The 24370-nt window shown below is 38.9% G+C and overlaps 1 protein-coding gene across 6 annotated transcripts; it reads right to left on the bottom strand.

Annotated features, from left to right (window-relative positions):
- Positions 1-370: 370 nt before the first annotated feature.
- Positions 371-23280, bottom strand: LOC104904900 (protein RAE1). 6 transcript variants are annotated; one of them, XM_010693319.4, is made up of 12 exons: positions 22989-23277; positions 15086-15172; positions 14502-14588; positions 14046-14123; positions 13750-13943; positions 12521-12662; positions 12231-12311; positions 10993-11121; positions 6869-6946; positions 4164-4235; positions 906-986; positions 371-764 (listed from the first exon to the last, which is right to left on the bottom strand). In XM_010693319.4, the coding sequence occupies exons 2-12, from the start codon at positions 15146-15148 to the stop codon at positions 717-719; spliced, it is 1053 nt and encodes a 350-aa protein (XP_010691621.1). In that variant the 5' UTR covers positions 15149-15172; positions 22989-23277; the 3' UTR covers positions 371-716. The 6 variants fall into 6 exon arrangements, 5 of the variants coding, with proteins under 5 accessions (XP_010691621.1, XP_048492414.1, XP_048492416.1 ...); XM_048636457.2 differs by lacking the exon at positions 22989-23277 and adding an exon at positions 14824-14899; XM_048636459.2 differs by lacking the exon at positions 22989-23277 and adding an exon at positions 14824-14899 and having other exon boundaries at positions 14046-14118.
- Between the last annotated feature and the right edge of the window lie 1090 nt (positions 23281-24370).

Here is a 24370-nt window from a genome sequence, read left to right as displayed (position 1 = left end):
AATAAAATAATCCTATATGATAGGAGATAGATAGAGAGAAATTATTACCCAAATAAAAGTGTCACAACTAAATTGAAACTTTCTAAAATATAAAGTGTCACAACTAAATTGAAATGGAAGAAGTATATTTTTTTTCATTTTTTTTTATTATTGTTAAATTTAGTTTAACAAAATTAATTTAAATTAAATTAACATTAAATCTATTCAATAAAATTAATTTTAATTCAGCTCAAAAAGCAACTTTACTTCTAAAATAGGAAGCTAAAAAGTAAATGGGGCCAACTCTTGTACCTTCAAAAAGAATAGAAAAAACTTGGGCACGCAATGAGGAAAATCACTACCAATTTTCTTAGAAGAAAACGAGCCAAAGTAATGGGTGACTTTAGGTATTGAATAAATCTTGGATCATGTCCAATCAATATCAATATCATTTTTCGAAATGGTTCGAGCTGATAGCAATAATTGTCGATTGAACACAGAACTACCCTCTTTCTAAAAATTAACAACTAGGACTCGGGGAGAGGATAACAGTTACGCATCACAAATAAATCTCAACCTTAAGCCAAAATACAATTTGTAATCGATTAAACCTCATTTACCCGTCGGTCAATTTTCAGACAAAATTATTTGGCTAAATTGCAATTGGCTACAACCATAGCCAAAAAAATGATGTTGCAGCTATTCTGCACCGTCACAAGACTTGCAATAAGTCGCATTCACCTCCTACTGTTGTTTGCTCGTGGCTTGGCTTTAACCTCAGAATCCTTAACACAGAGCAGTACAAGAAGAGAGAAGGGAAACAACAAAATCAGACATGAACGTTTAGTTTCCAGCAATAACACCAAATTTCTTGGAAAATAAACAGGGAAGGTAGAAAGTAGAAAGACACGAAACTACAAAAGTACCTGGGTTAGGTGCAGTAGAATGTAACTCTTGGCAGTTGTTGGGTTATGGTTTTCTGCGCCTTTACTCCAGTCATAACTCACCTGTAATCAGAGAGATGGAGGATTTCAGATTCAGAAACTTGCCATAAGCGTCACTTCACGGATGTCAAAATGTACGAAACCTTGAATGAGTAACTGCTAGCTGAATTGTTTCATTTGGGTTAAACAAAAGCAAAACCTGACTTTTTCAGTTGATAGACACAAAAGAACAGTTTACCATCACCATAAACAAATTCAGATGCATGCATATGAATGTCAGGCATAAATCACCGCCTGAAAATGTGCAAAGATACAGCACACTTCTGCTGGTCACTCAGAGTCAAACTAATTACTTCCAGCAAGCGACACCAATATATATCATCAAAACACACGTCGCACGGGCAAGAATTGCAAGCCACCACATGTCGCTCCCTCTCAAGCACTGACATGGTGCCACGTCACTTTGACATGCATTCTCTTTAGAGATTTGTTTTCACCTATATGAGGAATTCGAATCCGAACCCACTTGCTTATGAAATGATTGTCCAACTACCAAACTATAGTTTTCACTTGCCATAAAAACTCCAAATGCAAGCAATATATAATAAGCTTCCTTAAAAAATATTATTTGAAAAAGGTGAAACTCGATGCCATAGAGATAGGGGAGCGCAAAGTCAACAATGAAGTATATGTCAACTCATCTCCCCACTCCTCTCAACTACCATATGAGCTGATTATTATTTAAGCCTATGACTAGCATATATAGTTACCAATAGGGGTGAGCAGAAAGACTGGGTAGCCGGTTCCAAACCCAGAATCAGCTTGACCCAGTGGGTGTGGAACTGGAACTAGTCCTGCTCAGGACCCGGTTGCAATTGGTTCCAATTCTGGGCAGTAAAATTTTGGACCCGATACCCACTGGGTACCTGGTAAATATAGATACTTGACGAAACCAGGTCTCGGACTAAGTACCTAGTGGAATTTTTTATGTATGATGAATATTATAGTCTTAAAACTTATTAGCTCGTCAATAGAAGTTTGACCGAAATTATATCAAGAGATACTAATACATATATGATATGGTTCTTATTTTAGTCGTTATTAAGCTTAACATAACAATTTAGCTTTGGAATGTCATTGGGTACTGATACCCAATACTAAAATCGGTTCCTACCGATTCCAAGACCAATTCTAGGAAGTCACCTCCAGTCAAAATCGACATTACATCACACTTCCAGAGAACCGGGTACCCGGTGTTGGGACTGGTCCCAACTGGTTCCAAGCCAATTCTAGAAAACGAGGACCTGGTCCAACCAATTCCAATTTTGGTTTCAAATTTCAGGAATTGATTCTCACAAGGTTCAAGTCCAATTCCCAGAATTTTGACGAGGTACCCAGTTGTGCTCACCCCTAGTTACCAATCCAATTAATTTGTCCTTCGTCGGCCAACAATCAAGATAAAGAAGGCATATCTAAGCATTAATAAATCATATGGAATAGAACCAATAGTTGTCATGAATAGTTCAATACTGAAATTTAACACACGGAAATGACCTAGGACATCCTCTAGGACCAATGATAGTTATATTCTAATAATAGAGAAATTCTATATGTGGCTGATGTTAGGTGATGGAAACACAATGTGGGAGATCAAGAAAGGACAGACTTGTAATTTGTAAATAATCTCCCATGTGAATATTCAACTACCATTACAAGAATACCACAAAGTTGAACATGACATTGGCCTGCCAAGAAGTTTAATATGTTTACAGCTAGTCACAAAAGAATGTATTCCTTGTGCCCGTTAAAAATTATCCCACTTTCCATTGTAAATTGTCCCAAATGCATTCACTTCCATTTCAAGTAAACTTTACCTTTTCACTCTCCATCAGATCAGCCTTTAGCCTGTCTATATCATAACACTTCCTCTTTCATTTTGTTCTCTCTACCCACTACCCAATATTTTACTGTGATTTAACCACTATCCTTAATATTTGCGTCAAACCCAAATGTCGATGTTAATAAGGACAGAAGAAGTAGTCTGTAAGAACTTCCTTTTGACGCAAGTTAACTGTCCAGAACGAGACCAAAGCCCTACGCTCAAAAATTGGCCCTTGAATTAAACATTACGATACCCCTAATCAACCACTTCATACAATATATCTTGTCCAGGTCTACTGTCAGCTTTGTGCAAGTAATTAACTAGACTGTTGCGAAGTGCAGGTGCTGTGCATCCGATGTGAGGGTGCCACCAAAAGAGGAAAAGCTATTGGACAAAAAAAAAGAGACTAGGGGGTTGAAAGGAAAGTGCTTTCCTAGAAAACTGTTTTGGAGGGGGAAAATACGGTATGACCTTTATTTTTGAAGGGTGGAAAATAACTTTCCCTCGGGAGGCAGGGGAAGGTGCACTTTCCGTCATCGTCAAACGCTCCATCCATCTCACTTGACAAAATTCTTTTCTCTTTCTTCAATTATGGCGTGAAGATCTCACTCGTCTCCTGTGTTCCACTTATTTGGTTAGCTGTATCTTCTCTCCACACATTTTCCATACTTCCATTGCAACCAAACCAAGAAAAATCAATCTAGAATTGAGTTTTCCCATAGTTTTTATAGAAAACCACTTTCCATAAAATATGGTTTCTGTCTAACTAAGCACACCTAAACAATTATTGTTTAGAATTGACATTGCCATCGGAAACTGTCCCACCTATATTAATAGAATGGTGCTAACACATCCTCCCACGCTCCCACACATTTGCCTCACCTACAGCAAGAGGGCACCCAAGTAATTGCGAGGTTAAAGCAATAATTATGTTTTTCCTTGCTGGGATATGACTGTTGGATTTGATGACTCACTGGTACTTAGTGATAGTCAGAAAATGGGAATTGATTTAGAGAGAGAAAGGGAATCTTTTGTATTTAGTTCTATAAATAGATGGTCAGTAGGTGAGGGAGAGATTGTAGAAAGTTGAAGCTTGTAATTGGAGATATTCAGCCTCTCAAAAGTTGAAGGAAACTTACCCCTTTGTGGGATTATCAATACTACTCTAATTACTCTGCTTGTTTCTTCTCGGGTTACTTCCTATACAGTGAATCCATAATTGGATTTACTGCAAATCGATAGAGTATAGACAGGAATTCAATAGTACCATATTACAAAAAAATGGTGCAGAATTGAAATGGGCAATTCAAGTAGGAAAAGCTGCACTACTTTAATAATTACTAGAACTGAAGACAAACCGAATAAGCAAAGATTGAGCCATCATTGCTGAAAGCACTGCAAGGTATTGGCTGGTTGCACCTCGACATAGCCTGAAAAAAAAGTTAGGAGTAAAACAATCAGAAGAAATCACAGCGATGTCTGGAAATTGCATACTATCATGCATTGCAGAATTTAATCACAATTACAGACTTAGACATTGAGGAAACTTACAAGAATCTAAAAATATAATTCAGGGAAACAAAAAATTTAGACGATAAGTGTACAGAAGCGGCTCACAAACAAACAAAATTACAATGGACATATTTATCAGTAATTGCCATTACAGAAACTCTCAACCATATGTTCTCACTTTACCAGCAAACGAGTGACAGCCAGAAATTTGGGAAAAACCAAATACTGTTATTTGCCGAACTAATGATTCTCCTCCTCCGTTTCCTTTGCTCTACAATGGAATTTGTGAGTTTCTGCAGAAGTAAACTATACACTCTCATGATCTGAAAACGTCTCAACTCTCACAAGATCAAAAATAAATATCACGAGATTAATCTCACGACATACATTCTCAGGAGGTCAGAACTCGTGGAGATATAGTAGTAGTCTTTATATCAAGACAAGAGTAGTTGCACGACGAGAACACTCCGGAATCCAATATCCTGACTTTAATGAATCAAAAAACAGGAGCACTAATGCACGCTTGATACGTTTATTCATGTAGATTCCAGAGTGAAATGCCTAGTGTTCTTGTTTTTACTATCCAAGTCCGGATATTGATTACCAAATTAAAGGCAGATTCCAAAGCTAAGTAATATACTAATATACTTCGTACATCTTATGTGGTTTGGAGGGTCATCAGTTGGGTAACGAGTGCATGAGTCAACTTCGGAGAAACTTTGCTTATAAATTTAACCCAAAGGATTCAGAAAATGGGAGTCGGGGGAAGCCCCCGTTCTTGTGGATTCTGGATTGCTGGAAGTGGTCCAGATGGTAGCCACTTTGAGGTGCCAATCCAAACTGAATTAGTAATTCGGATTGGACTTGAACCATGTTCATATTGGATTTGGATAGAATTTTTCTAAGAATTAGATTTTCAGTTTGTATTCGGGTGATTGGATAACCAAATAGTAAATAAGCTTTGAATTGAATATTTGTATATTAGGGATTGGGCTTAAGTGTTTTGAATAAAATTTATGGATTTGTATGAGTTATTAGTTGTTATTACTGAATTTTTATGGGATGGTAAGAATTACTTTTATTATCGAACACTTCATTTCGATGTTCCTGCCTAAATTATTTCATCAAAAGAATAGAGTTTATAATTTTGGATATTTCATATTGGATCCAATCTAGTGTCTGAAAATTCGGATTGGATTAATTTGGACCAGATTGTAGCCAACTAGCCACTTTGACCTGCGTACTTAGGAATAGAATCATTTCTCAACTAAACTGATTGAGTTTTTCCCCATCCTTCAAATTCAATTCCCCAATTCCCAAGGCATGCGTGCATTAAATTTGGCTTCTGCCTTCTCTTGAAGTTTCTTTGGGAAAGAAGGCGGTATTTCCTATTTAACCTATAAATTCTAATCGAAGTCTGGTACACCAGCCATCTTTCCAAGCTAAGCTCGTCGTGAACATCCATCAGACGAGCTCAGAATATCTAAACTCGAGATCGATTGATTCACATCACCCCAAGTTTTCCATGGAGCAAAATAATGAATCCATGACTTGATGAGTAAAGAGCAACAAAATAAAGATATCATGGTTAGTATAAGATATAGAACTGTACGATAAAACCACGGTCCTCATTTCCAAGTGAAGCTTAATAGGAATAGTGCCAAAAAGAAAACTACAAAAAGAGTCTTATCTAGTGAATCATGTCAAGAGTGTCAAGATAAGCAACATGCATTTATGATTCTCATCAATTAGATCAATACCGGTTTACCACGGAGGTGTAGAGAGAGATAGTTGCCTATTACCGAACTATTACCCAAAAAATTGAGTAGTAATTTCTCCACGCCTCCCTTCTCGTCACATCCATCATTACCTCATTTCATCTATCACAACATCATTCTCTTCATTTTGTCACATATCATCCTCTCAATTGACTACCCCATTTCCAAGTGTGTGTCAATTATCAACTATAGTTCTTAAATCAACGTGCGATATGGTCAAATTTGGATTGCGCTCATACTTTTATTTCTTGAACCTTCACAAATTAAACCAACACAAAAACATCAAAAAATCTTCCAGTGCTTGGCATAGTATTTCCTGTTCTATTGTAATTCGCATCATATCGGAGTGGCACACAAATTAAGGAGCCTGTGTTATGAGGAAAGAGATCGAGTGAGAGATAAAAAGATTGACCCATGTGGTAGGAGAGATATATGAGAGAACCTATTACCAGATAGGTAATGTCGCGATTAACATGAAATTTCCCGAAATGGAAAAATGATGCAATAATAATGTAACGGAGGAAAATCTTCTGAAGACATTGATATCTTATAAATTATGTGGCGGACACAAGATCGAAGAAACTTAAATATGCTCTTCTAGGGCGAAAATGCAAACAAGGCAAAGCAATGCAACACAAAACAAAACCAAGCAATTATCCTCCTAGTGATTAATTATCTATGGCACACACTAGCCGCCATGAAATGACAACATTCAAGCACCACTAATTAAAAAAAAAAATGAATTCGTACATTGAAATAATACACCTACATACCTTGAGCCGTTGTTTGCTATCTTTGTCCCAAAAATTAAACGCACCATCAGATCCAGCTGTTGCAAACGTCTGATGCACCTGTAACACAAAAAAGGCACAAAACTAAAATAACCTAGAACAAGCTGCAATCTATATAGGAAATACAACGAAAGTACTAAACATAAGCGCCAGAATATTTAGAAGATATCAGAAAAGGGAGTATTATTACATTTAAAGCATACAGCACCAGTTTACTACAAAAGAAGTATATGGAGTAATGACAATTGTAATTAAGATATCAAACACAAACTTCGGTTGCTGAAAAATTAAGGGAATGGCAGAAAAATAGTTAAGGAAGAAAGGAACATATGCCATAGGCCAGAATTAGCAGATAATTTCCAAAGCTTTGATCCCAAAGATGAGGTCCACAGAAGAAGATCAGAAATTATCTCATCTGGTTGTCCACACTCCACAAAGATCACTTTCTCCATTTATTTCTAACAAGCACTCTATGCTACTTCTAATACCCTCATAATCCCAAGTTCCCACAAGAAAGGAACATATGCCATAGGCCAGAATTAGCAGATAATTTCCAAAGCTTTGATCCCAAAGATGAGGTCCACAGAAGAAAATCAGAAATTATCTCATTTGGTTGTCCACACTCCACAAAGATCACTTTCTCCATCTATTTCTAACAAGCACTCTATGCTACTTCTAATACCCTCATAATCCCAAGCACTCTATGCTACTTCTAATACCCTCATAATCCCAAGTTCCCACACTTTATTTTCCTTTTGTATGCATCTTGAGGTCAAAGTCAGAAGTTTCGGAACTAAATTAGAAATTTCAGCTAGATCTGGCAATTGGAAAGGGGAGCCCAATGGCTAAAGGGTTACGGTCAAATTTATAGGGATTTTAATGGACACCGCTTTAATGGACAGGATCATCTTGGTCATTCATGGACATTCTTGGACAGGGTCATTATAGTGCTGATAAAAAATCCCATTAATTTTGAAAAATATATTAGATATTGTAAAAATAATTACATGTATGAATCCCTGTTCAATTATACTCACTTCAATTGACCCGACGTGCTAGCGACCCCCTATGAAGTGACCTTTATGACCCGACCCGCGCCGACCCCGGACCGTCCAATGAGGCAATGACCAGGTCTAATTTCAGCTACCTCTTGTTAAAACGCTTGAGGCTCAGTGAGGCACAAGGTAAAGGTGTGCGCATCCCGTAGACGAGCCGCACCTTTGGTGCCAAAGACCTTAAAAATCATTTATAGGATATATTATCTATTCAAAACAACATAATAGTTTTTTGAAAAAAATTATTATGATTGAAAATACGATTTTCTCACCATGTACCCTCTAAGTTTAACACAATGCACCGGTTACCCTTCTTGTTTCAGAAATTGGCTCCATGAAGTTTTATGGATATGCACCAAATGTCATTACTGAATAACGACATCAGTTTGATGTTAGGATGTGCAAACGTTATGCACCAAATACTCTCAGAGTTTTAACAATAATGTACTTGTAACATCTAGTTTTCTCAAATTTCTGGAAAAGTAGTCGTTCAGGCATCATTTTGGCTGCTATTTAAACACCTCCATAATTTGCAGTCTTTTTACCTCTTTTTACCTCTTTTGCCTCTTATACCATCATCTTTTACCATTACTGTTTTTGGTTAAATGCTAGAATGATATACTATTTCTGACAATTTAGGTGCTTCAGTACATATACTATTAGTTTTCAATTACAAACAAAAGCATAACAGATATGACAATGCCTATTTTGATAGCCGCTTGCAAACACTTCTTTGTTGTTTGAATTCCTTCTTTAGTTGCTTTATTTCCTCCTTCATGGCATTTTTTTGCTTCTTATTCTTCTTTTTCAATGCTCCCATCCCTATCCCTATCCCTTACCTCAACGGTGCCAAGTAACCACCTAAATTTGTTGTATTCATCAAACTTATTGTACAATCGTTGGGATTCAGTGAAGATTCCGGGTTACTAATTGCGATTTTTTTTCCTACATTTGCAAGTTCTATTTGGGACTCTAACGTATGAGGACTTAAAATTTGAAGAGGATGTGTGAGATTGTGAGTTCATTAACATCTACTTTCAAAGATTATGGTATAAAAGCTAAAAGAAGTAAAGAAGTTGCAAAATATAATGTCAGAGGTGTTTATATAGCAGCTTGAATCATCGCCCAACGACCACTTTTTCAAATTTTTGAAAAAAATAGTCGATCCAAGTATTTCTTACATTATTGTGAAACCTCAGGGTATTAGGTGCATAACGTTTGCACCCCCTCACGCAAACTGACATTGTTACTTAGTAATGACATTTGGTACATATCTATAAAACATCAGGGGTATTTGGCAGTTCTGAAACAAGAGGGTACATGTTGCATTTTGTTAGTAATGGCATTTTGGTGCAAAAACCGTTAGAAATATATAAGGTGCTAATAATAAACCTACTTGTACCCCATTATCTACCTATGAAATAAATTTAGAGTAACAAATAGTATTTGTATTAGTGTAGCAACAAATCTACAATTCCTATATATTCAAGTATTTGTATAAGAAGAAAAGGATGGAAGAAGGTCAAAAAAAAAAAGATAAAAGGGAAAGAAAAAATGTGACTGCTTCTCACTCTTTGGAAGTGGCGTACAAGTCGAAGAGAGAGAAGGTGAAGAGAGGATCGAAAACGCAAAACGAAAGGAGAGGAGATCGAATAGAAGGAAGGATAGAACGACTAACCTAAAAGCTTGACCATTGTCGAATGCTGCCAATGTGGTGCCCGAAACAACCGCACATTATCATCGGGTACTTCTATCATCAGGTTACCAGCAATTTCCTAAATAGATTTTTAACCATACCCGAAATTTATTTTTTCACTATGTACCCTCGCACTTTTCCAATCTCACCATATACCCCTCCATATATTCAAAATTTATCGTGTGCCCTTGATGACTAATGACCATCATATTTTTGGTCATTAACCCCTAATTCCGTTGACAAACCTAAGTAAACCAAATTCAACCAGTTTACTCCAATATATCTACATTGATGTCGTTTTGTTTACTCTAACTGAACCACTTTTTTTGCTTTGTTTTTTTCATAAAGTCTAAACACATATCTCTTATTTCTCTTGCTTCTTAACCAAAGGTGATCCATGTGGTGCGCGTTGCTCCTTATGAAAGGCGGCCTCAGGCGCGCGTACCCCAGTTCTCATGGCTTGTTGTATGCGTTATGGCTCACGCCTCCAATCACTTGGCTCCTAGGCGCGCTTTTTAAAACTACACAAGTTTTCTCTCTTCATTTGCACCACCCAATCTAGATCTCATAAGTCACATCTTGGTCAACATGATAGTTCCTAAGAAAAGTCAGCCCACGGTACCTAAAACACTCACTTAGCAAGTAATTCATTGGCCCAAGGAACCTAAAACTCAGATTGGCTCAATTCACCGCAAAAAATAACTCTTGTTCAAACTTTTATTGGCCTACCATCATCCTAAGTTCCAACGTAGTTTACCTTTTACATAAGGAGGTGCAAAAGCTACATCTTGACCTATCTACACCAAAATAAGACGAAAAGAATGTATTAAAACAACTGACAAACAAAACATTGGACTTCGATAAGCAAATTCAATTAACACTCTATATTACTCCATCTTCTAGTTACACAAACATTTGGTAAGTCAGCTGTGTTAGCACATGTAATATTTCAAATCGAATGCATATTGTCACATAGTACACCACTACAAAAGAATCCATCAGTCTAATAATATGTGTAAATTTTAAAAGGGTAGATGGTAGCTAAAGGAGTCGGAACCAAAGCAAAATAAGACTGAGCAATATGGAGCTACAGCCACAAAATGCGCAAATCTCCTGTTTCTTTTTCTGATTAAAGACCAAAATAAATACTTACAAAAAACTAGAACATAAACGATTGCAGCTAAATATTTCTAGGACATCAAGCACAAATCATAATATTGAAAATGAGTTCATAAGCATGAAACATGCACAGATGGCCTTGATTACATTAGCATGAAAGCATCTGAACTTCTAGAGTGCTATTAATATAACGACACTATAGGCAGACAAGTAGATAGGTATTACTAAACACTTACAGGATGGAAGTTAACTGAATTGACTGAGTATATTTCATTTCCATCTCTATGACATTTGAAAGTAAAGTTCTTGCTCTGTTGTGCATCATCGAGATGATGTACACCAACCCTCCCTTCAATTGAGCCAACCTGAGAAAAAAAATCACTTTCTAAAACCAGCCATCGTCCACTGCCAATCATATCTCAGCCATACATCAACTAAGGCGACAGAACCGGCAAGTCGGCAACCCAATACCAGAACTTGCCCAATACAGTTAAGACCAGCATTTCCCCAAGCGGTACATCTGTAAACTTCAATTAGATGATCTTGGTGAACAGCAGAAAAATCACTAAATATCTTCGACCAGTATGTCAGGTATGTAACTAATGCATGTTTATCTAAAGGAAAGTTCTCAAAGTATTGGTTGCAATGAAATGAGACTAGCAAAATGAAGATAATTCCACTCATCGGAAATATTAGATGACATGACACATGAGGTCATCGCATGTATATCCCAAAAGGAAAGCTCTTAGAATATTGCCTGCAATAAAGTTAGACTAGAAAAACGGTAAGCAAAATACACTTCGTGCAAATGCTAAATGGTGCTATGAGATGAAAATAACTTCATGAAACAGCTCCATCACATTCATAGAAGAAAATCCAGTACATGAGCCGGTTATCAATGAATGCAAAGAGCATCAAACTTCACATAGCCCCATAGAATATACATAGGTAAGCTAGATCCAAAAACATGTCAAACTGTGTTTGCTTAAATATAGAGCAAACAGAATATTTGAGCTGGTAAAAGTAGACTCAACCTAAACCTAATCCGAAAGGGGTGGGCACCAATAACCCGTTTAATTATACGGGTTGACAATTCTAACCCCCAAAAGAACTGCTTTGAACCATTTAACTCATTATATAATAACATCCCTAATACTTATACAGGTCATAGGGAACTTCGTCAGAACATAAGAGGCTCTAAAGAAAATACCATAATTACTAGAAAGCTCTACCCCAGCAAACCTTTTTTGGTCAAAAATTTAATTTAAGTTCATTAAAAATGAGAAATTTAATGAAGTAATAATAATTGACTAAAAAAAGGGTGGTCATAAGGATAATCGGTTTGATAAGAAGATTAGGTTCGGGTTGTTTTCCAAAATAATTGGTTAGCCTACATGTTCAGGAGCTCTGCGAGATATAGATGAAAGATAAACACTTGGAAATAGTAAAAAAAAAAAGTAATAATTGTCCATACCAAGAAGCCTTGTTTATCAGGAAAGGCTGCAACACATCTCGTTTGATACTTCAAGGGTGACATGATCCTCTTGAACTCTGTCTGCAGATAGAAAATGATTAGGCAAGGGCAGGTTAAACAGTTGGAAGAAAAATTGTAACCAAATTGCACTTTATTTCAGATAAATGAGATTAGCATAGGAATACAAACATCTTAATAAGAAAAAAAAGAGCCAAGGAACTCAGACCTATTCTAGAGTTATTAGAGGATAAAACAATAAAAATGAGAACCACCAAACATATAGATAATACCTGAGGATTCTGCAAATTGAAAACAACAAGGTTTCTGTCCGCTGTACCCACAACCATTAATGGATGCAACACAGAAAGAGCGTAGCAACGATCAGGGAGTTGCTGTGTGTGCACTGGGTTTGACTGTCTGGTATCCCAGTACCTAGCCACAAAACCAAATAAGTTTTTTTGTGGAAAAGCAGAAGCATAAATAACTGAAAAGCATAAGCATTGAAAAACAAGTTCCAAGAATAACAACTGGGTATGGTTGAAAGAATGCAGAAGGAATGAAAGTCCATAAAATAAAAAAATATGGTCTATTGAGAAGTAGAGGTAATTAATATATTGAGTAATGACTTCTTTATCGGACTTGATTATTCCTGTCACTGTAAAAGCTACTCTCAGTCTCTGACTACTCTCATCTTGACTATGATCTCCTTGTTTGAGTGAGGCGAGCAAGAAGGAAGCATTGCTAGCGGAGGTATAAATCCGTAGAGGTTTTCAAGCATACTCAAAAAATCTGCAAAAAGACTTAAACGAATGAGCTAGGTTTTGGTAACTATTTCTTCCATTAGCATCGTTGCTAGTGGGAACATATCTATCCGAATTATGCGGCATGCCCAAAGGACAGAGCAGCAGTGGGACAGAAAAATTATACAGCCTTCTTTGAAGAAAGAAGTAAAAGTTACTTTAAGTAGTTATGTCCTACTTTGATGCAACTAGCACCCTTCTTCGGCAGCAACATTGCCAAAGCCATAATACCAAACGATGGAATCAGTTGCATGACACTAAAAACGTCTCTTGTGGAGGTCCAAAATGATCATCTTCCATTGATTTCTATCTGGTGTATATCATTTTAAAAAACCAAAATTGCATATCCTTTATAAAACCCTCCATCCAAGTCATATTTGGTCTTCCTCAACTCTTTCTAAATTCAATAATCCTAACTCTATAATTACCTTACCCGTGCATCTTATGGCCAACGCCTTACACAAACCAACATAGCCAATTCTCCCTTATCTTATCCTGCAACTCCAACTGGAGAGCATTGTTGCAAAGTCACTCATATGAGCCATACAGATTTTCCAGATAACAACAGTTTATTCACATGCATTGAGCACGTGAACATGGAATGTCATGTTCTCCGCAAGTAGCCATTAAATAAGCTGGGATACAGACTATTAAGCCCAGTATAAAAACATGTCCTTTAAGAAAGTGTTCTTTCACAATTGCAATAGATGAAAGGTTACTTTACAGTCTTGTCCCAGCTTCCTGTAGCTAAAAGATTCATCTCAGGAATCCATGCAACTTCTTTCACAGGTGCATCGTGCATGGCCACAGTCACCGGCTGGCCACCAGACAACAAAGGCCACATTTTGACTTGTTTGTCACATCCACCAGAAAAGACGGTGGTCCCATCATCTTTCCAAGTAGAACATAAAACCTTCAGAAAAAGATTGGTAGGAAAATAAAAAGGCAAATAAGTTATTAGCCTGAGCAAAAAAATAAATGAAACTAGTTTGTTCCAGTTTAATCAGGCAATTACCGGCTGATCATGTGAAATTGATGCTTTAGGGACACTGCCAGTAGTCATACCGTTTTTTGTTATTTCCCAACATCTTACCTACCAGATAAGTCCAACAACATACATCAAATGCAAGGAGAACGGCAAACATGAAAAAAGAAAAACAAAAGACTATATACACATAGTGGGAACCTCCATGGAATCAGTTCCAAAAAGGTCAGCATAAAATCTTGGGAGGTAACTTTTTAAATCTAGCGAGAAAGAAGGTACTCTGAAAACTCTCAAGATCAACAATCCTAGGAGATTCTAGAGGGGGGGGTGTATTTTCATGAACTGGGTTATCTATGTATAGGGCTGCTTTTCTTGGAAGGATGAAAATGAAATTGAAATTCTTGCATTAGATGTGTAAAGAAGGAGAATGAACACACAAAAGCGGGAAGGAAATTGTGCATTGACAGCTAAAGCCAGTAAACAAACCTGGTTATCCCAAGATGTAGCAACAAGAATATTGGCCTTGGGGCTAAAACAAAGACTTGAGACTGAATCCCCTGGAGGACTGATCACCTGCACAGAATCCATTGAAACAATTCCAATACGAACTTAGAACGGGAAAGTTTATCTGAACAGAACAACATCGGAGGACTTCAATCCTTCATTATATAATTACCAATTGCAATAACCCATATGCTTCATGATATAATTACCAATTGCAATAACTCGTATGCTTCATGATATATATAGCCTAAGGCAAAGTATATGAAAAAAGATAACAGGTTAGGTGAACAACTTAGACACTTACAATATAACCTCTGTATATTGAGAAAGGCAACCATAGATAATAGGCCAATTCATAGGGCCTTCAACACTTCTTCACACTTGTAATTGCAGCAATGAATGAATGCAACAAACATCATTTACATACTTTTATAAGCCCAATAATATAAAAATTTGTATACTAAGACAAGAATATATATATATATATATATATATATAATATATAATAATATAATATATAATATATAATATAATTAATATATATATATATATGCGATGAAAAATACCTCGACTGATTTATTAGGGTTATGACTGGTTGTAGAACCAGTAGCTGCCCCGAATGCAGACATTGTTTATTTTGTCCTCGCACCTATCTGTAAAGATATAGGGAATCGGCGAAATTTAAAATTTCAATGTCAAGGAATTGAATGAAGCAAGAGAGTGACTGAAAAGAGATATAATTTTGGTTCTTCTAAATTATGCACCTATGGTAGGTTAGCTATTGTTTTTAGCTTTATTAAGCCAAATGGATAAATACAGGATAGTTAATTAAGGATATTAATCACATAATTGATATCTAATTCCTATTATGAGAACATTAATTTCAATTAACTATGTCATATTATCAATTTTATTGAACAAAGCTAAAAACTAATAGCTCGACCTCGTACGTGACAGTTAATTAAAGATATTATTCTCATAATTGATATCTAATTCCCATTCTGAGAACATTATCTTTAATTAACTATGTCATATTTATCAATTTTCTTGAATACAGCTAAAAACAAATAGCTACACCTATGCACGAGGTGCATAGGTTACAAAGACACATATAGTTCTTTTATCAACCAATAACTTGCACCGGAAATTTGAATAAATCAATAGAATTATATCTCTAATATATATGGAAATTCTTGAGGATTTTGATGTTCACCTGTGATGCATCAACTGAATAGGCCTAACTTACTCACTTACAAGAGGAGAAAGGCTCAAGGGGCAAATCAGTAATTTCGGGAATATGGGAAACAAAATGATTCACTAGGTGACAAAAGTGGTTATGAGTGAGAGTGGGTGTACAGGAGGTATTCTAGAATAAAAGGGGAGTGGAGAGAGAATGTTGGGCAGCGGATCATTTGTGTAGGACTGGGAATTTGGGAGAGAGGAGCCTCTCGAATGCTCGCCATTTTGTAGTCATCTTCTACATATATCCAACATCATCTTCCTCTCATTTATATTTTTTCTTCGTCTTAAATCTTTGCTTATCTCTTGTGTGCTTTTGTTGTGGAATTGTTGTGCTCTGTTTTTGGAGTGGTTTGCTGGATAACAGGTGGAGGTGAACGGAGTTCATCTCAGGTGGTATCAGAGCGGTCGGAACTGGTGACGGAATGGCACCACCCACGTCAAACCAGAGGTTAGATGCCCTGGAAAACCAGATGGCGAATCTCCAGAACACCATCGCTGAGCAAATCTCCAACTCAGTGGGGTTAGCGATGGAAGCAGCCAAACTGACCATTGCTGAGCAAATCTCCTTGAGAATGGAAGAGACAATGCGGAAGAGCAAGGAGGATTTAGAGGTGGCTAATTATCGACTGGAGGGAAGGATTGATCGGACGCGCGAGAACCTTGAAGGAATGCTGACGGTGGCGCGTGGGGAGCAAAGCAAGTTTCAATCGGAGATGAGAGCCACCCTCGAGAAGTTCCGGTCAGTTCCCGTTACCGGGGGCGACCACCAAGGAAGTAGGGGAGTGGGAAATCGCGTGGTTGATCTGGAGAACAGGGGAGACGAATTAGAAGGGGCGAATTTGAGGGGAGAAAACGAGGTGTTTGACGGAGGAGGTAGTGGTGGAACCGGAGGTGGCGCGTGGAACAGAGGAGGAGGAAATTGGCGACATAGGAAGCTGGATATGCCCGCGTTTGATGGGTCAGATCCCGACGGGTGGATCTTGAGGGGAGAACGGTTTTTCACCTTCTATGGGTTGTCGGATTCGGAGAAAATGGAGGCTGCAGTTGTGGCCATGGAGGGTGACGCCTTGAAGTGGTACCAATGGGAAAACAAACGTCGACCCTTCCGTTCGTGGGAGAGTATGAAGAATTTCGTGTTGGCCCAGTTCCGACCACTCAACGCGGGGTCACTATATGAGCAGTGGCTTGCAATCACCCAGACCACCACCGTCTGGGATTATCGGAGGAAATTTATAGAGCTGGCAGCACCGTTGGAAGGTATAACAGAGGAAGTTCTCATGGGCAAATTCATACATGGGCTTCAAGCTGAATTGCAAACAGAGATCAGGGTGTTAAATCCTTATAACCTGGACCAGGCCATGGAGTTGGCTCTGAAGCTGGAAGAAAAGAACCGGGTCAATGGGCCTAGGAAGGTTGGGCCTCGTTCAGGGTCCTTCTCCATTTATAATCGAAGCCCAGGTACGAATTCTTCTTTTTATGGGTCTCAAGGGGGGTCTAACGTTAATACTAAACAATGGGCCTCTAATTCAAGTGTGTCACAAGCCTCGGTTAACAATGTGAAACCTGTAGCAACATTTACTAGGGGGTTTGGAGAGATGAGACGGCTATCTGAGAAGGAGTTGCAGGAGAAAAGGGCGAAGGGCCTATGTTTTAAATGTGACGAAAAATGGGGAATGGGACATAAGTGTCAAAGGAAGGAGCTCAGTGTATTATTCATGGAGGATTTGGAGGAGGAGGACATGGAGGGCACTCTCAGTGGAAGTGAAGCTCCACCTTCCCCCACCGAAGAAATTCCACCCGAGGTCTCCTTGAACTCAGTGATCGGGTTGACCAACCCGAAAACAATGAAGCTGTTGGGGAGAATTGGTGGAAGAGAGGTGGTAGTCATGATTGACCCCGGTGCCACTCATAATTTTCTTGCTCTTACAGCCATTGAGAAGTTGGCGATTCCGGTAACTGAATCAGCAGAATTTGGGGTATCCTTAGGGGATGGGCAGGCTGTACGAGGAGCAGGAGTTTGTAAGGGGGTGGAGCTGCATTTGGAGGGTGGGCTCGTGGTAGAGGAGGACTTTCTTCCATTGGGTCTGGGAAATTCGGATGTAATTTTGGGAATACAGTGGCTAGAGACACTTGGGACAATTGTAAGTAATTGGAAGACGCAAGAGATGAGATTCGTGGTGGATGGGGAGTCATATACCTTGAGGGGGGACCCTTCTTTAGCCCGCTCCAAGGTGTCCCTCAAAGCCATGTTGAGGACTCTTCGGAAGGAAGGGGGTGGTTTGTGGTTAGAGTTCAATCAAGTTGAGGTGCAGGGAACTAAGGAAAGAGAGGACAGTGGGGTTGAGGCTGCTGTCCCGGAGTTTCTGAAGGGAGTTATGGAGCGTTTCAGGGGACTGTTTGAGCCTCCAGTAGGTTTGCCACCTAAGAGAGGACATGAGCACTCCATTGTTTTGAAGGAGGGAAGTAATCCAGTGGGTGTCCGACCATACCGTTACCCACAATTTCAGAAAGATGAGATTGAAAGGTTGATAAAAGAGATGCTGGCAGCCGGGATTATACAACCATCCACTAGTCCTTTTTCGAGTCCGGTGATTTTGGTGAGAAAAAAAGATGGGTCATGGAGGTTTTGTGTCGATTACCGAGCTTTGAACAAGGAAACGGTTCCGGACAAATATCCTATTCCTGTCATTGATGAGTTGTTAGATGAATTGCATGGAGCTACAATTTTCTCGAAACTGGATTTACGAGCTGGGTATCATCAGATTCTGGTACGGCCCGAGGATGCACATAAGACAGCCTTCCGCACTCATGAGGGGCACTACGAATTTCTCGTCATGCCCTTTGGATTAACAAATGCACCGGCAACATTTCAGTCATTGATGAACGAGGTATTTAGACCTTATTTACGTCGATTTGTCTTGGTATTTTTCGATGATATTCTTGTTTATAGTAGTAATGAGGAGGAGCATAGGCATCATTTAGGGTTGGTTTTGGCACGATTGGAAGAAAATTCGTTGTATGTGAACAAGAAGAAATGTGAGTTTGGGAAGCGGGAAGTGGCATATTTGGGACATGTAATATCTAAGGAGGGAGTGGCCATGGATGGAGAGAAAGTCCAAGCGATTATTGAGTGGGAGATTCCTAAGAATCTTCGGGAATTAAGAGGCTTCCTAGGGCTCACCGGATATTACCGGAAATTTGTGGCGAATTATGCCCACATAGCAAGGCCAATGACGGAGCAACTTAAGAAGGACAACTTCAAATGGTCCACTGCTGCCATAGAGGCTTTCAATCACCTGAAAACGGCTATGGTTACGGCACCGGTGTTGGCAATGCCGGATTTTCAACGCACCTTTGTGCTGGAAACGGATGCCTCGGGGTATGGCATGGGAGCGGTATTAATGCAGGAGGGTAAACCTATTGCTTTTTACAGCAAGCTGTTGGGTATTCAAGCTCAGTCCAAGTCGGTTTATGAGAAAGAGTTGATGGCTATTTGCTTTGCGGTTCAAAAATGGCGTCACTACCTGCTGGGCCGTCATTTTGTGGTCCGAACAGATCAACAGAGCTTACGTTACATTACTCAGCAGAGAGAAATTGGAGCTGAATTTCAGAAGTGGATGAGTAAACTCATGGGCTACGATTTTGAGGTGCATTACAAACCGGGTAGCTCCAACCGGGTGGCGGATGCGTTGTCACGCAAAACAGTAGGAGAGGTAGTTTTGGGGGCTTTGGTGGCTGTACATGGTATTAACTGGGCTGACTTGGAGAAGGAAGTTGAGGGGGACAAGTTCCTCACGCAGGTGAAAGAAGAGTTGATGGCTGGCAAAGATCTTCCTTCGTTTTCATTGGTGAATGGTCGACTACTTTTCAAAGGGAGGTATGTGATTCCTCACACATCAGCCTTTATTCCTGTGCTGTTGCGCGAGTATCATGACTCGCCCATGGGGGGACATTCAGGGGATGTGAAGACATATCTGCGTATATCTGCGGAGTGGTATTGGCGGGGAATGCGCCAGGAGGTGGCGAGGTATGTACAGCGTTGCTTCACCTGCCAACAACAGAAGGCTTCACAACAACACCCAGGGGGACTACTTCAACCGTTGCCCCTCCCTTCTCTAGTATGGGAGGACCTCTCCCTTGATTTTATTGAGGGTTTACCACTATCCAAGGGAGTCGATACTATTCTGGTAGTCGTGGATCGTTTGTCTAAGTATGCGCACTTTCTTACTCTTCGTCACCCATTCACAGCACTCATGGTGGCAGAGTTATTTCTTAAAGAGATAGTACGCTTACATGGGTTTCCCGCGTCCATCGTTTCGGATAGGGACCGTATATTTTTGAGCACGTTTTGGAAGGAGCTACTCCGCCTTCATGGTACTACATTGAAGAAAAGTACCGCTTACCACCCACAAACGGATGGACAAACGGAGATAGTTAACAGAGCTTTGGAAACTTATTTACGTTGCTTTGTTGGGGGACAACCCAAGGGATGGGCGAAATGGTTGGCTTGGGCTGAGTTCTCTTATAACACCTCCCCTCACTCTTCGACCAAGATGTCCCCATTTAAGGTTGTGTATGGTCGAGATCCACCTCATGTGGTGCGGGCTCCAAAAGGGCAAACTTCAGTGGGAAGCTTAGAGGCAATGCTGCAGGAGAGGGATGCAATAATGGATGATCTGGTGGTCAATCTGGTTAGAGCTCAGCAGCGCATGAAGGCATATGCAGACACTGGACGGACAGATGTGGAGTTTGCAGTGGGAGATTTAGTGTTTCTTAAACTTCAGCCCTATAGGCAGAAGTCTTTGGCTAAACGGCCGTTTGAGAAGCTTGCTCCTCGTTTTTATGGCCCATTTACGGTGTTGCAGCGTATAGGAGCAGCAGCTTACAAGTTGCACTTGCCTGACTCGAGCAAGGTCCATCCAGTTTTTCATGTATCACAGCTCAAAAAAATGGTGGGCAATGTCCAGGTGCTACCCACTATTCCTCCACAAATTGGGGCTGATTTGGAGTTGGTTGTGGAACCAGAGGAATTATTGGATGTCAGGCAGGTTCGACAGGGTACTCAGTTGCACACAGAAGTCTTGATCAAGTGGAAGGGGTTGCCTACTTTTGAAGCCACATGGGAGGACATGCTTCCACTTCATCTTCGTTTTCCCTCCTTCCACCTTGAGGACAAGGTGAATCTTTGGGGGGCAGGTATTGTGATGCATCAACTGAATAGGCCTAACTTACTCACTTACAAGAGGAGAAAGGCTCAAGGGGCAAATCAGTAATTTCGGGAATATGGGAAACAAAATGATTCACTAGGTGACAAAAGTGGTTATGAGTGAGAGTGGGTGTACAGGAGGTATTCTAGAATAAAAGGGGAGTGGAGAGAGAATGTTGGGCAGCGGATCATTTGTGTAGGACTGGGAATTTGGGAGAGAGGGAGCCTCTCGAATGCTCGCCATTTTGTAGTCATCTTCTACATATATCCAACATCATCTTCCTCTCATTTATATTTTTTCTTCGTCTTAAATCTTTGCTTATCTCTTGTGTGCTTTTGTTGTGGAATTGCTGTGCTCTGTTTTTGGAGTGGTTTGCTGGATAACAGGTGGAGGTGAACGGAGTTCATCTCATCACCTCACTTCTCTTAAATACCAGTTTATGTATTTGTTATTCCAAGATACTTAATGAGGACAAAAGGTCATGGAAATCAAAAACAATAACTCTAATATAACAGCTAGATTTTTTTTTTTTTTGAGTTAATGTAACTTCCAGTAAGTAATGATTGAAATATTCTATTTAATTCTTATTCATTATCGATATAGTCATACCGTCTTATATGCACGTGATTCTTGCGAAATCAAATAAAAAAAGGTGGTAAAAGTTGTAAGTGCCGTTCTTCTATTCACTATATTTATTTTTCTTTTTAAAAAAACAAAAATTAGAGAAGTTATAGTTGGTTTTTATTTAGGGGTATAATAGGGAGGGTGGACACCAAGTCCTCAAGCCAAAGGGAGTTGACTTGCTTACTCAAGAGAGTAAGGGCAAAAATCCTTCCTTAAGCTTCGCATAAGCGACTTCATACCTGGCTTGCGGACTCTAAAAAGGTTGGAATTCTAAATTTCGAAAGCCTAGGAAAGCGCTTGAGCTACTAATCCTATAGATATAGATGAACACGAAAGAATAGAGAGTTCGCAAAGGGACGGAGGTCCTCAAATGGAGTCGCACACTTACTTAAACAGTGAGAGACAACTAAGAAATAGGTTAAGTAAACTCCATTCTAGAACAATAACACACAAAGCTTGACTTAATTAGATAGTGATTTTATTTTTCTTAGTGATTGGAAAGTATGGCTCCCATTGACTAGACGTCAATCTCCCTCCATCAAAGGGAAACTATTTTGAGTACTAGTTCTCATATATAGTAGATAAATCTAACGAGTAGGTTTTCATAAAAATTTACCAAGCCTACTTCACTCATTTCAACTGTCGTAGTGCCGATTGTTGTACGCTAGTGATGGTTACTTGTTTAGTGTTCTTTTCTCTTTCTTTCTAAAAGTTTCTTTCATTTCCTTTTCCATTTAATTTTGGTTGTTCAATTCAATCATAGACTAAGGAATTATAAATTTGTAGAATTTACATTGTGAAATTTTATGGCCTTATGATTGTGTAAGTTTATATGTTTCTAAATGTGGATTGGAACCTTACAAGTTTGTGAAGATTCTATATATATCTTTGTTTCCGCCAAAGAATCGTTGACGGTAGGAAGATACTAGGTGAGTGTATAAAAGTATTTGAGAATCGTGAAAAGAAAATCAAGAGAGATAACTTAACCTTTGTTTTAAAAGGGAAACCTAATGAAAATCAAGTGAATTCGAATCAAAATTTTCCTCCAAAAGCCAACAAACCGTTCTCCGTCAAGTATTATTCCTCCATCTCACATTCAGTGCAAACATATGGGAACTCATCATACAGAATTGTAATTTTCTTTTATTAAATTACTGTGAAGTTGTATATGGATTTTGTTACATTTTAAATTTAGTAGGTTTTTTTTGTTATTCGGTAACATCGCAAACCTACGCTACCCCTAATCAAAATTCCTGGCTCCGCCGCTCATCACACATACACGAATTTCTTACTAGTAATAACACTGATAATCAACAATAAAGCAATAATAATTAAGCAATGAATATCAAGCAAGAAATTACATGTATATATATATATATAGTAGATTTTATAATACCGTAGAAATGCAGCGAAGAAACTCGTGCGCTGGAACCGGTGGCCGGAACGGTTGGAGAGCTCGAGCGCTGAAACAGGCAGTCTGTTTTTCCGTGGAGAATTGAAGGGGATTGATTGTAGGGGAGTTAGGGTTTAGGGATTCAAGGAGAGGGAACTTGTGAGAACTGAGAAGAGAGTGAAATCAAGTTTGAAGAAGGTTAGACTGTTAGAGGCGATTAGAAATTAGAAGACACTTGGCTCTTTCTTTGGAACTCAATTAATGGAAATTCACTTCACTCCACCCCCACTCCCACTCCCACTCCCACTCCAAACAAATTAAATAATTCAATTCAGTTTGAGGGGGAAACGCGAGAATCGTTTTATCATATTAAATCACAAGTTTCACCAAAAATTATGATACCTCGGGAAAAAGAGTCTGTGTAAATGAGTTCGGAATTGAAATTAATATCCTATCTTATCACTGGGTGAGCAACGATATTTCTCGCCCTTTTAACATGACTACAATAAAAAGCATCAAAACCTTCAACAATGTTACATTTGAAATTAAAGAGAAAATGGGAGCATATTCCTTGTTCTTCCGATGGAGAGCCATAATGATAGTGAGTGCATCCCCTTCTAGCCGGACTTTGGTGAATCCCAACCTTCAATCAATTGTCACGCCAAACCGTGCAGTAGTAGCCTCGACCATTTGGGCCTCCCATGTCATGTTCAACCTAGTAGCAGCAGTCAGCAACCACCGACAAACCACCATGACAGTCACGTATAACGACACCCAATACAACCACTCTATTTACTCCTACATAAGCACCAATGTTTAATTATATGAAAACACAACCCTTAATCAATTTGAAAAAAGAAACCGAAAATTAAGGGTTGTGGTTATCCCAAAAAATCGCGACCCTTTCTTGGAGTTATATATCCACTAAAACTCCCTTCGCTCAATTCCCGCACTTGTCTCTTCGATCAAGAGTGATGGATAACCTAGTGGTTAAAGCTTCCCTGTTACAAGAGGTATTGGGATCGATTCTCAACCTAGGCAAATTGAGATCTCGTTATTTATTCAACTTGTCAAGGTTTATCCTCAGCTTATTTTTTCAAAATAGAAACTTGCCTCTTCAACCTCGCAGTCCTCTCATTTTCCCTTTCGAGAGGGGTGAAGGTTCGGTGTATGGTTTGAATTTAGGGGTAATCCAATACGATACGAACAAAATCTAAATTTTAATTTTCCAATGCAAATACAAACCAATTAGAGTTTGAGTCTAAAGCAATCCAGTTCAAATTTTCAATTGGAATCGGTTCGAATTATCCATTTTTTGTAGGTTCCGTTTTTTCAATGATATAAATTTGACGCGAGCATCAAAATAAAGTGTTCGATAATATAAA

Source organism: Beta vulgaris, chromosome 9 (assembly GCF_026745355.1).
Source record: "Beta vulgaris subsp. vulgaris cultivar EL10 chromosome 9, EL10.2, whole genome shotgun sequence".
Lineage (NCBI taxonomy): Eukaryota > Viridiplantae > Streptophyta > Magnoliopsida > Caryophyllales > Amaranthaceae > Beta > Beta vulgaris.
The sequence above is the reverse complement of the archived record's forward strand: the minus strand, read 5'-3'. Positions and strand labels throughout refer to the sequence as shown.